At 40.5% G+C, this 13605-nt stretch overlaps 2 protein-coding genes across 2 annotated transcripts; both read right to left on the bottom strand.

Annotated features, from left to right (window-relative positions):
* Positions 1–319: 319 nt before the first annotated feature.
* LOC104608770 (uncharacterized) lies at positions 320–10788 on the bottom strand. Its single transcript, XM_088890244.1, has 3 exons — positions 7928–10788; positions 2895–7626; positions 320–754 (listed from the first exon to the last, which is right to left on the bottom strand). The coding sequence occupies exons 1-2, from the start codon at positions 8820–8822 to the stop codon at positions 7589–7591; spliced, it is 933 nt and encodes a 310-aa protein (XP_088746370.1). The 5' UTR covers positions 8823–10788; the 3' UTR covers positions 320–754; positions 2895–7588.
* An 829-nt stretch (positions 10789–11617) lies between these two features.
* On the bottom strand, positions 11618–13401 carry LOC104608771 (protein RGF1 INDUCIBLE TRANSCRIPTION FACTOR 1-like). The gene is made up of 4 exons (XM_010274855.3): positions 13152–13401; positions 12827–13024; positions 12439–12654; positions 11618–12287 (listed from the first exon to the last, which is right to left on the bottom strand). Exons 1-4 carry the CDS (start codon positions 13152–13154, stop codon positions 12063–12065), a joined length of 642 nt encoding a protein of 213 aa, XP_010273157.1. The 5' UTR covers positions 13155–13401; the 3' UTR covers positions 11618–12062.
* Positions 13402–13605: the final 204 nt, after the last annotated feature.

Raw genomic sequence — 13605 nt, 5'->3', positions numbered from 1 at the left:
TCTGGGTAAATTGTTATTTTTTTCTTCTCTTTCCAATTTTACCCTTTGGACATGGATTTGAAAACCATGTCACAAAGTCTTAAATGCCCCTAAAATTTTTGGAAATAAACCATGCTGCCTCTTCTTTTAAACCCAATTTGAGCCTAATTCAAGTTTTTCCTCTAAAACGATAGAAGAAAACACCATCTGCCATTATTTTGGGCATTTAAGTCTGCTGTCATAATTTTTGGTTTTCTTTATGAAAACCAAACTAGTTATGGTTATTTAATGAACCATTGAATTTTCACAAATAACAAATAGCAGAGGAGAGTTTAAAATGTCAATGCTTATAAGATCATGTCAATCCTTTGACCTTCAAAATCACAGTTACAAAATGAAATGTGAGTCTAAATTACTTCCAATAAGCAGCATATACCAAAATTACATGGTTGGGGCTTTTCAAGTACAACCAGATATACAATTCTCTATCAAAGAAGAATAACAGAGAATGGGAAAAAACAGAACAGGGGAAAATTAGTTGGATGTCATTGGGGAAGAAGGAATAAAAATTCTCCATGGATCATAGTGAAGGAACATATGGAACACCTCAGCACATTGCCCGGCTTCCCTTGGCACAGCTGATTCATATATTAAGATGCCTTCTTCAACAACAGGTCAACGATCAACTCATCCAAAATCTTGAACCGACCAAGTCCTGGTTGGCAGCAGAACCACGACTAGCTAGCTGCTGAATGTGAGAAGAGAACTCTCCATCCTACCACGAATTTTAGCCATTAGAGCTCAAGCCATGGAACAAAATACAGCATATACAATCAAGGAAAATATGTTTTCTACACAAATGTCTGGAACAATGAAACATGGGAATTCTACAGGCTCAGTTTGGAAGGAATACAATCTTGTTCTTATTCACACAGGAAATTTCTAGATAAATCACTTACAATCAAAAAGTTAGGTAAAAATTAAATGGCAAAAAATGATAGACCTCGATGAGATGGGCCAAAGTACAACACCAGTTCATGAGAGCTCCTTCTGATTGTTTCCAGAATCAATGGAGGTCCATCATTTTTTGAACATGCTTTATATGTCATGTGGATATTATAGTCATACTTGTTTGCAAATTTTGAGGATTCCTCACCCTCCTTACAATACTACAGTACTTTTTTTCCGTTTACTAAAAAATGTCAACCAGTAATGCAGCAAAAGCTCTAGTCTGTTCTTTACATAGAGGGAAGGAGGTTCATCCTTAATCCATCTCCAAATTTTATATATTAGAGGCCCACCTAAGTATATGCAAAATTGAGAATAAATGAGAGCAAAAGACCCAATAGGGTAGAAAGAAGAAAATCAAGAAACTAAAACAAGTTAACAAGTCTACAACAACAAAGACAATAACTTTTTTCTTGTTGAATCTTTGTATGAGGCCTCAAGTTCTCACCATCGGTTTGAGTTTTAAGGGGAAGGAGTACTTCATAAATCATTTCCTACCATTTGAATTATCAAGAACATGAACGATTATGATAGAAAGTAAATCCTTTACACAGAATCCATTACAACATCCATGTAACTACTGAGAAACAGCACCATTGTCAAAGACTATAATAAATGCTAAAACCGGAACTACTTTTCTCTCTTCCAGAGGGTGGGCCTTGGTGCAATGGTTGGGTTACTCCATTGCAACCTGGGTGACCAGGGTTCAAATCATGGAAACAGCCTCTCTATATGTGCAGGGTAAGGCTGCATACACCTGTCCCTCCCCAGACCCTGTGTTGGCGAAAGCCTCGTACACTGGGTTGCCTTTTTTAGAAAGCAAAAATATGCTCATAGTTTCAGCTGAAAGATCTGTATCAGAGAGTCCAAAAATAGCCTTTCTCTTTCCCATTCAAATTGAGTGAAATGCCAAGGGAAAAAAACATGAAATAGTGAATTCAGTGAAGCAAGCCATAGATTTCAAACAATTCCACATCCCAGAGTGTATGTAAGTGACCCAACCAGATTAAAGTGAAAAATCTATCACCAAAATACAGTATACAAGACAATAATGTTTGATAAGAATAATGTACAGTATACAAGACAGTAATATTTGATAAGAATAAAGTGAAAATTTTATCAGGTTGAATAGTTTGTATCAGCCAAGCACTGAGAACATGTTACAAAGTAAGACTACAAACTGTAGAATGGTCCCAACAAAAGAACAAATGTTCTTCCTTATAATTTATTTATTCAAGCTGACATCAAATCCAGAACTAACCAACTCTGCAAAACAGGATTTATGTAGTTAGTTGGAGTAAGGCATTGTTGAGTCGAACTGGCCCTAAAATTGGGTAAAGTTTTAAAGGTCTAGTATTGTTACCCAATACTTGGCAGTTCTCACTCATTATCCAGATTCCAGATTGTATTTTCTTATAAACAACTCTCCTTAACTTTACTAAGTTTCCAACACTAGAAGCTGTCTGATGAACCAAGAAAACTTTTGAATCCTTTGATCATGAAAATGTTGGTGCCTTAATCCAGCATTTTATCAAGATTCAGGAATTATGAACTGGGCTTATCTTTTGTGCCTTTATAAATCCTACATGATTGATTAATTGAGTTCTACCTACACAAATATGATATATCCTATAAAAACAGAACTCTTTAAATGTTCGCCTACGGCTGCACATACAAAGATGAATGTATCTACAAGTTCAAATATGCACTGAACACGGATGAATTGAATACCCAGACCAGATGTAGAAAGTTGAGTAGAAACCTCTAGTTCTCTGCTGGTACCCAAAAGAAATAATGCCTTCAGTTCAAACCCCACTAATTACTAAAGGAGTTCAAAACAAATTAATTATTAATATATTGCGTATATATGATTATAATTAAAGAAAGAAGAAACATATATATGATACCTGGAGTTTGCTCTTCTGTAGAAACCAGCATTGATGCAAGTGCCTCCACCCAACACCCGAGCCCTTGCATTAGTGACTCCATTGGTGGAGATGAAAGCCTGAGATGCGGAGGTGGGTGAGGTGTCTGCCAGAGAGATGTGGAAGTTCTGCAAGTAGGAGACGTTGTGATTGGCAAATGGTGCACCCCCTCTCTCTAGCAAGATTTTGATAATCTATTTACATCGGCACACCAACTTCACCAACAGCGCGCATCAAGATGATGGAGTGGAAGAGGAGAAACGTGATTTTTGGAGAAGCAGAATGGAGGAGGAGAAACACAGAACCGAAAGGTGAGAGGAGAAAATCGGAATGGAGGAAAAGAAATTCAAAGCCAAGAGGTGAGATGAGAAAATTGGAATGGAGGAGAAGAAATGCAGAGCCGAGAGGTGTGAGGAGAAACGCAAAGCCGAGATCTGGGAAAGAAGAAGTCGAAGAGACTCTTACCTTGTGGGGGCAATTTTGAGATTTTACGTTTTATTTGTTTACCCTCCACTTGGGAAACCAATTTACCTGAGTGTCACAAGGGTATCGTTTACCAGAGGAACTGATACCCGATAAAATAAAACTTAATGTAGGTCCTACATGAATTTAAAATTCGAACACAGGTAAATTAGCCCATTCCCCCCTCCACTTTAGGAAAAACGAACATCGCCTTAGCCTTACTTTAAATTTGCCATCCTCTGCGGTATCTGTACCGTATTAGGTTAAATCCTACCCTTTTCAATCTGTATAATGTTGGAAAGCATATAAATTTTATATACTAAGTGTTGAATTTAATAATATTTTGAACTTAATTGATATTTTATGTATTTTATACATGTTTTACAAAACACTTCCTGAACTTGCCCCATTGCAAAGGTTTTGAATATTGACCATTTAACATGTAAGGCCATAGTGAGTGATATTTAATTTGGTTTAACTGGATAAGATGGCTGTTCATTGTGGAACCAATCATAATATTCCACACTAGTAATAAATTCATGGGCCCATGCGGATTTCATGTATTTTATTACCGATAATGGAAAATTATCATCGGTTCCACATCTTACTGAACATTCAGCTAATCCTTCTTCAGTGAAATTGGGTTAGTCAGTTCCAACTTTATAAACCAGATATAACCGAGCTTTGTTAGACTTAGGGCCTGTTTGGTGCATCTATTTGGGAAGATCTTTTGGTAGTTTTGACAATCAAAAGACGCATTGAGCTTTTGTATGAAGATCTGAGCAGCCTGAAGCACATTTGGCAAATGCGCGTCTTTCTGCACAAGAATAAAACGCAGAAGATGCGAGAAGCTTCATTTGGAGCTTCCCAAAATAGACTTTTTGAGTCTTTTTGGCATTTCGTCTTTTGACGACTAAATCTTTCGTATGCCAAATGGAAATAGACTGAAAATTGATTTTCCTGGCTTGTAAACAACTGAAAGACCGTATGAAAAGATATGCCAAACGTGACAACTTGTGTATACGAAAGATATTGTTCTTCCCTTTTTTCCTTGCATTTGTTCTTTACACTGAATGAGTATATATATACAACCCTATTCTATCTTTCCTTGTTGTACACAAACTACCCCTAAGGTAAGAATTATCCCTTGGATTAAGGGATGACTAACTACAGTCATGATAAGAATTGTCCCTTGAATTAAGGGATATTCTTCTAGTTTGATAGCTCACGCCAATACTCCCCCTCACGTTGGCGCGTACAAATCTTGGATGCCCAACTTGCCAAGTGAGCTGTAGAAGTTTTTATTGGATACAACTTTTGTAAGTATATCTGTCAGTTGGTCTTCAGACTTGACAAAAGGAAATCGAATGATCTTTATCTTCGATATTTTGTTTGATGAAATGCCGGTCCACCTCCACATGCTTTGTTCGATCATGTTGGATAGGATTATGAGAGATATCTATGGCAGCCTTGTTATCACAGAATAGGTCCATCTCAGAGGTTGGGGAGAAACCGATTTCCATCATTAATCTTCTAAGCCAGAGAAGCTCACAAAGCCCTTTAGCCATTCCCCAAAACTCAACTTCAGCACTTGATAAGGCCACCACCTTTTGTTTTTTGCTTCTCCATGTAACAAGATTCCCACCGACAAATGTAAAGTACCCCGAGGTGGATTTTCTATCCGAGATATTTCCAGCCCAATCTGCGTCTATATAGCCTTCAATCTTGAGATGATTATTCTTTGAGAACATTAGTACTTTTCCAGGTGAGAGGACTTCAAGTATCGAAGAATTCGCATTACAGCATTCATGTGATCTTCGCTTGGGCAATGCATGAACTGACTCACTACGCTGACAGCGTAAGCGATGTCTGGGTGAGTATGTGAGAGATAAATAAGTTTACCAACCAGCCTTTGATATCTCTCCTTATCAGTAGGTACTTGGTGTGGGTATTCTCCAAGTTTATGGTTTTGAATAATTGGTGTCTGTTGGCTTGCACACTAACTATCCCACTCCGGATAGTAAATCTAAGGTGTATTTCCGTTGAGACAGAAATATACCTTGCCTTGATCAAGCAACTTCAATTCCTAGAAAATATTTGAGCCCTCCCAAGTTCTTCATTTCAAACTCAGTTGCCAATTGCTTTTGAAGTGTTGCTATTTCTCCTGAATCATTTCCTGTGATAATCATGTCATCCACATATATTATTAAGGTTGTTACCTTCCCTTGTTGGTGCTTTAGAAATAGTGTATGGTCTGAGTTGCTTTGTTGAAAGCCATATTTCTTCATCGCAAGACTAAACCGCCCAAACCATGCCCGCGGTGATTGTTTCAGTCCATATAGGGCTCGCTACAGTTTACACACAACTTTGGTCTTGGAATTCGCTGTGTAACCAGGTGGGATGTCCATGTATACCTCCTCTTCAAGATCACCATGGAGGAAAGCGTTCTTTACATCGAACTGGTACAGTGGCCAATCAAGGTTTGCTACAAGAGATAATAAAACTCTAACTGTATTCAATTTGGCCACTGGTGAGAAGGTCTCTTGATAATCTACGCCATGTGTTTGGGTATAACCTTTCGCGACCAACCTTGTTTTGTATCTCTTGATCAACCCATCCGCCTTGTATTTAATGGAAAATACCCATTTACACCCTACAGGTCTTTTCCCTTCGGAAAAGGTGATAAGAGTCCATGTTTTGTTCTTCAATAGTGCCTCCATTTCTTCCTGTATGGCCTGAGTCCATTTCAGGTTTGTCAAAGCTTCTTGAACACTGGTAGGAATATGATTTGAGGACAATTCTCGCACAAATGTTTTGAGAGGTTTGGAGAGTCTCTTTGTTGATACATAATTGGCAATTGGATACTTTGACCTCCGATCCTCAATATCTGGAGAATATCTATTTGGCGGTTTTCCACGATTATGCCTGAAAGGTAAAGTGTAACCGACAGAAGTATTCATATCATTAGAGCTTGAAGGTGTAGTAGGAGAGTTTACCTCAGGAATGTTCTCATTCGCTTCAGGAATATTCTCAGGAGATGGGTCTTCAGGTACTGTGGAGGTTGGGGTCTCTATTTCTGCTGGAAGTGGCGATGTAGATGTTTCTAGACTGTAGATGTCTCTCTTGAAATTATATCAGTTGTAGAAGGTTCCTCATTGACCACCATTTCTGGTCTAGAGTGTTCCATATTTTCCACCATTTTTGTTGAAGCACTATTATTCAGTCAGTCGGGTAGAAACCAATTATGTTCTTCACTCTAACTCTCCCCCTGAAGAGAAGAATTGGATTCGGAAGGAGAGTAGAATGTTTCAGATTCCAAAAAAGTGACATCCATGGAAACATAGGTGCATTGGGTGGCTGGATCATAACATCGATATCCTTTCTGATGTAATGCATACCCCAAAAATAAGCACCGAGTTGCACGTGGATCAAGTTTTGTGCGTTGGCTTTTATGCAGATGTACAAATGCCACACAGCCAAAAACTCGAGGTGGAATCATCAACACGGTTGGTAAAGAGACATGTGATGAAAGAATTTGTAATGGTGTCTTAAAATGTAAGACTCGTGATGGCATTCGGTTAAGGAGGTGCACAACAGTAGCAACAGCATCAGCCCAATGTCGGTTAGGTACATGTGCTCCAAGTAACAAAGCACGAGTAGAGTCTATGGACATGAAGTCTCATGAAGAAGTCCATGAATCTGGAAATAATCTTGGAACCGTTGATTCATATATTCCCGCCATTATCAAACCTAAGAACCTGAATTTTAGCTGAGAACTGAGTCTTCACCATCATATGAAAAGATTGAAATACAGTCAACACTTCATCTTTATGTTTTAGCAGATATAACCATGTCATGTGAGTGCAGTCATCAACAAAGATTACAAACCAGTGAAACCCAGACACCGTAGTTACCGAGGATGGCCCCCACACATCCGAGTGAATTAAAGCAAATGGAACTTTACTTTTATTCATACTTAAAGGATAGATAGTTCTATGACTCTTGGCTAAGATGCAAGTGCTACATTGAAAATCACGAGGCTGCATATCTGTAAATAAATCCGGAAATAAATGCTTCATGTAACCAAATGATGGATGTCCCAACCGGTGATGCCAGATCCAAATCCGTTGTTATTTGGTGTTATCTTAATGATGTGCATGACGTGCTTGACCCATACTAAGATCATCCATGTAGTAGAGCCCCCCCCCCCTCTCCTAGTACCACGCCCAATTATCTCCTTGGTGAGAATATCCTGAAGAAGACAAAAAGTAGGATAGATGAGTACAACACAATTTAAATCAATGGAAATTTGGCTAACATATAGTAATTTATGGGAGAGAGAGGGAACAAGCAAAGTGTTATTTAAGGATATTGCAGGTGACAAGGTCATAGTGTCTGTTCCTGTGACTAGAGATACAATCCCATTGGCATTAGCAATTGTAGTCCGTCTTGGTGGTGAAGCTTTTGAAAAATCAGTAACATCATAGGTCATGTGGTCGATAGCCCCCGAGTCAAGGCATTGCTATCAACAGTGTTATGGGAAAGGTTGTTACCTGAGTCTGAGAGGAGTACATCTCCTTGTGGTACTTCAACAGGTGGTGTGAATGAAAGTTGGGGTTTTGTTGTTACCATCGCAGCCTTACCGCTAGTTTCAGCCTTGTCTTGACGTTTTCGAGCTCGGAGTTCATGCCACCAGTCGGGGTAGCCATGTAGTTTGAAGCAATTCTCCTGGGTATGTTTCAAGTTACCACAATGAGAACACTTAGTTCCATCAGAAGATGTTCGTGATTTAGAGAACATACCAGATTTTTCGTTGCTCAAAGAAAGAGAGCCCGTTGAGGACGAAGTAGGTTGTCCAGTTTTAACACTTTTGGAGGCCAAAACAACTCCTGGAGTTTCAGTATTGTTACCAGTGATCATGACCTTTTGCCGAATAGCTTCCCTACGAACCTGTGCATATGCCTGTTCAACAGTGGGAAATGGATGCATTTGGAGTACATCGAATCTTGTCAAGTTGTCATCAAGGCCATCCAAGAAAATATATACTCTCTCTTCTTGAAGAAGATCATTATAACGTTGAATATCCGCAACACACTCCATTGGATTTGGATGATGAAAATCAATTTCATGCCACAAACCTTGGAGATCATTATAATATTTTTCAAGAGATCCTCCAGACTGTCGCAAGCAGGTCACACGGCGTTGGAGATCGCATACTTGCGAGGTATCACTACCATCAAAGTAAGTAGTAGCAACAGAATCCCACACCATCTTTGTTGTAGGGAATCGAATAAAGTTATCGATCAAGGATACGCCCATGGAGTTAATTAACCAGCCCTTGACAATAGCGTTGTCCGTGCACCATCTCCGAAAGGTTGGGTCAGTCTGAGGAGGCTGGGGAAGCTCGCCATTAATATATCCCAATTTGTCTTTTCCGGAGATATACATCTCAACAACTTGGGACCAAAGAGCATAGTTGGTGCCGTCCAACTTGATGCCAATCGGAGCTGCGGGAGTCTCTATAGTTGAGGTCGGTCAGTGCAGGATTTCAGCCATTCTGGTAGTCAATTCGGTGAGGGTAGGGTTGGATCGTTGTTCCCCAGAAGGATTTGAGGTTTCTGAATCGGACATGGTTGTATCTGCTGAAAGGCGTCCTTGCTAATGGCATCTCAGTGTCCAACAGACCCTGAGGTCATAGATTGGCTGGCCAAGCTTAAAGATGCAGTATATGATGTGGAGGACGTGGTGGATGATTTCGCTACAAAAACATCAGAACAAAGGTACGCAATAATCTTGCGAGAATAAAGGAGAAGAAGAGAGGACACTCACTCATGCGTAGCTGCATCCGATGTTACCGGAAGGAATGAAGAGAAAGAGTATATAATAAAATTGTTGAAGATGCGACGACCCAAGAGGTCACCCAGGATAACGGAGAGAGGCTTCCCTTTTGGGTAATTTTCAAACCTCGTCTTCAGCATATACTCGACGTTATTCGGATTGGCTGTAATTGTGTTTCCGAGCAAATGGACATGGATGGTCTTGTTGGGAGACTTCTTGAGGAGATGGGTATACCAGTCGTATAAATTATCGAATTCAATCGACCAGCTCGCAGTGAGATAACTTAATCATCCATCGTCCAACAAGGAAAAACAGTGGCATCTGATGCAGTTTTCGTAACGAAGAAGCTTCTGAAGAGCACTGGGAAAGCGGCTTGGATTGCAGGAACAACGTTTCTGATCTTGGTGGTTCCTATCAAGATCGAGAGCAGCAGATGAATGAGCTCGAGACGCAGAAGGCAAGGTAGACGAGTTGGTCACGGATCGATACGCTCTAATACCATGACAGCTTGTATATACAAAAAATTTTGTTCTTCCCTTTTTTCCTTGCATTCGTTCTTTACATTGAATGAGTATATATATACAGCCATATTCAATCTTTCCTTGTTAGGGGTAAGAATTATCCCTTGGATTAGGGGATGACTAAGTACGATCATGATAAGAATTTTCCTTGAATTAAGGGATATTCTTCTAGTTTGACAGCTCATGCCAATAAAACGGACCCTAAAGAGGGTGAAGTAATCACACTATTTCGCATGTTAGTGGGTGGGACAAAATTGAACATTTGATGGAAATGGAGTCACGTGGCACAACTGACTAGGAGTCCCTCAACCTAGGATATTCTAGAGGTAGAGAAAGAGAGAGAGAGAGAACAAGTAGGCAAGTAGAAGTCTCTACAGTCTACACCCCTGGAATAGTGTTCATATAAGTTAACTAATCGCTGTTGGCAAATTGCTATGGTGGGCCACGAGTGAAAGAGGTCTTATGTGGTGTATCATCACTCCATGAAAGCCATGGTGGCCATGAAAGAGGCGGGCATTATCAGATAAATGGCTAATAGCTATGTGACATCATGGCTTAGGCAAATCCAATTAAGAGTGGGACCCCACTCAATTGACCCCCCTCTTATCTCAAGTAACAAGTGGAGGATGAGGAGGAAGGAACAACTTGCGGTAATTAAAGTAGAAAAGCTTGGAAATGATTTGAGAGTTGAGACACTGAAAAGCAGGTGAGATGGCTTTGAACAAGGAACCAAATTAAGCCGGCGACTTAAGATGCTCAGTTCTCACATATCCCATCCACTTGCTGAGTAAGTATATCCGATAACTGATGCGCTCCCACCATCACCACCACTAATAAAAAGGAATTAAGCGACTAATTTATTCTTTTTCTTTTTGTGTGACTTGTGAGAGAGAAGACTGAAGACTGAAGATTGGGAATTTATTAATTTCTTAGTCTTTGATGCACAAGGCATACGTGAAGGATAAAAAAAAGTTGAGGACGGCTGAAAACCGAAAACACGAACGAAGCAGAATTGTTGGTGGCATGATCTCAGATCTCGTTCGTTCCATTTTTTTTTTTTTTTTTTTTGAGGAAACTATTGGAACCACGCTAACGATGACGACATATCTCGGCCTCTCGGGTCCTGCTTGTCTCTATCTCCTTAGCAAAGTACGCTTTACCTGGAATACCAGTAACTTATTCGGTACCAGCCACGTTTCATAAATTCGAGTTTCCACGTGTCTAGATATAAACTCCCAGAAAAAAGCAAGACACGTGGCACGTTCTGAGGGCTTCGTGAGATTATGGGCTCATCAGAACCATCAAATCCATGGGCTTCGCAATAAGGCTTCCATCCTCGGTGCACTGCATCACCTAAAATTCAATTACCCATTGGAAGCTTATCCTTTTCCATCGGACGGTCAGAATCGTCAGTCGATTCAATGCATAATATAATATTGCTTAGCATGAAAGCATAACAACTAAAAACACGCGCAAACGCCAAATGATCAAAGTCATAAAGTGGGGCGGGTCCACTTTCCGCAACTTGAGTAATGCCCTGACTCCTAACGACCGTCCAATGTCCAAACGCTCAATAGTACCCAAAACAGGAGATACCAACCCACTTCCTTACACGAGGAAAAAGCATTACACGCCGATGAATCGTCGCCGATGGCGGCTGGGCGAGTTCGGTTCGGAGAATTCGGACACCTCAACTTTTCTCTCGTCGAAGAAAACATTCCACGTGGAACAGCGGATACCCTCCGGTTTTTAACTTTTTCTTGCAAGTCGGCGGCCCCGCTGGACCCACGTTTCACCGTGGCCCGCCTTTCTTCTGCCACAGCAAAAATACAGTAACACTTCACAGAGAAAAGGAATGATACAGTGCAACAGCAAAGACACAGATGAACGTGAATCTCGTTTATTCCATATTTTCATTCCATTTATAGACAAATCTATCATTGCATAGTCATCCCTAATCACAAAATATATTTACATTTAATCCACTATCAAAACTTAGGTATATATATTTTCCTTTTAGGTACCTGTAGATCAACCTAATTACTTTTAACTCCTTACATCCCTTTTTATTTTCTCTAATTTTCCAACTTTTTCAGTTTTTCTATTGTAGACTGTTTCTATATACAACAGAGAGAGAGAGAGAGAGTCTTCACATCAGGTCCCAACACCGGCTTCCTTGGTGCTGTTGGGCTCCCACAGAGTAAAGAGAAAGTGTGAAAGCCTAAAAGAGGGGGGCTACATTTTAGTATTTATAATTTACTGCGTATTCCTGGATATTTCAGTAATTAACTGATACTAGCCTACTAATACTGTGTACTGACTAGTAATTCTAATATTCTATGATAAGTCCTCCGAAAGGGGCTCTGTGGGGAATTCCCTTTCTCCGCTTCGCAGTTCTGTAATTTGCGACCGTTGGTGGAGGTGTGGGAGGGGTGAAGCTCCGGACTTTGGACTTCTGGTGATCATGGCTGCTGCTACTGTACGAGTCTTCTGAGTCCGAGGCTGTCGCCGGCGATCGCTTCTTCTTCTGGAAGTTCTTGGAAGTTCCGACAATCTGGAAATCAATATGCAAACTATGCCAATTTAATTTTACATTTAATGGTTTAATTGAACAATGGGCGACAATAAGAAATTCTGATTCCTCGACTATTAAATAGATATCTCCCGGAACTTAATCGAAAGAAATGGTGTATTGTGGTGTTTACCTTGCAGCCAAGAGAACAGAATCGGAAGGCATCAAGGAGGCTCCGCTCGCAGACCTCGCAGGTGTTAGTTACCCCTTTGCCCGGCCTGGGCTGAGGACGTTCGTTCAAGAATACAACTCGGGCGCTGTTGATAATGTAGGTCTGAACACCGCTAATGTCCAAGACCTTCTGAATCTCAGAAACCCTAATCACGTCGTGGTAAGAAGACCTTCGAATCTATAAAGAAGAACCGAGAAACCAGAGCGCCCTCATAAAAAACTAGCAATTTTATGGCGGGAAATAACAACTAAGACCCAATGAAGGCAAAATATTTAGGACATGTATACGAAGAGAAGGCAGAATTCCATCGAGATTACAACTCATAGATTCTATAAGTGAAAAGATGTACCTGAATCGCTCTGTGGTCCTTGTGATAAGCCAGGCAAAGAGAACAGAGAGCCCCATTCATGCAATCCAAGCAATACATATTGCATTCACTCTTGTGGGAATCAGCATGGAACTTGCATTGAACAAAGAAAGGAGTTTGGAGGAGAGGGCGCAACCATTGTGGCCACACGTTATCATCGTCTTCTGGACCTCCAGCTCCCTGATTCCATTGAAGAAGCAGAGCAAGTCAAGCAAACAACTAAACAAATCAACTGAAAAACCAGAGCAACAGCAATGACACTTCGACGTCATTAGTAGAAGAACAGGTATAATGATCATGTGCTTACCATGATTCTTCTGTTCTTGGGTTTGATTTCTTTGACCGTGGATTCTTGATTATCGAACGCCAGTTTGGAGATGCGGAATTGCAGATGCTCTGTTAAGTCTAAGGTTTCAGAGAGAGAGAGAGAGAGAGAGAGAGAGAGGTGAGGAGAGCTGGAGAGGAAACTAGGAGAGAGATGGACAGATTGGTGTGAGGTCTCAAGGATTAGAGCGGGGAGAAGTGGTGGGAAGGGTTCTTGTAATGGTGGTAGATGGCGTCGGATGGTTTTGGTTTGGCGTCGTTCTTATCCGCTTAAAGTCATCACCCGAACCTAACTCCGAACCCAAACCTCAGATACGTTGATTGCAAGGAACCGACCTCCATGTTTCTTTCTTCCTACTTTCTTTTCTTAATCCTAATCCTACCTCCTTATCGAATTATTAAATAATTACCCTCTTACGTTTTATTTTGGAATGAAA

The sequence above is a fragment of the Nelumbo nucifera genome, chromosome 6 (assembly GCF_055504915.1).
Source record: "Nelumbo nucifera cultivar China Antique chromosome 6, China Antique-T2T, whole genome shotgun sequence".
NCBI classification, from domain to species: domain Eukaryota; kingdom Viridiplantae; phylum Streptophyta; class Magnoliopsida; order Proteales; family Nelumbonaceae; genus Nelumbo; species Nelumbo nucifera.
Note: the sequence above shows the minus strand (reverse complement) of the source record. Positions and strands in the feature narration are given on the sequence as shown.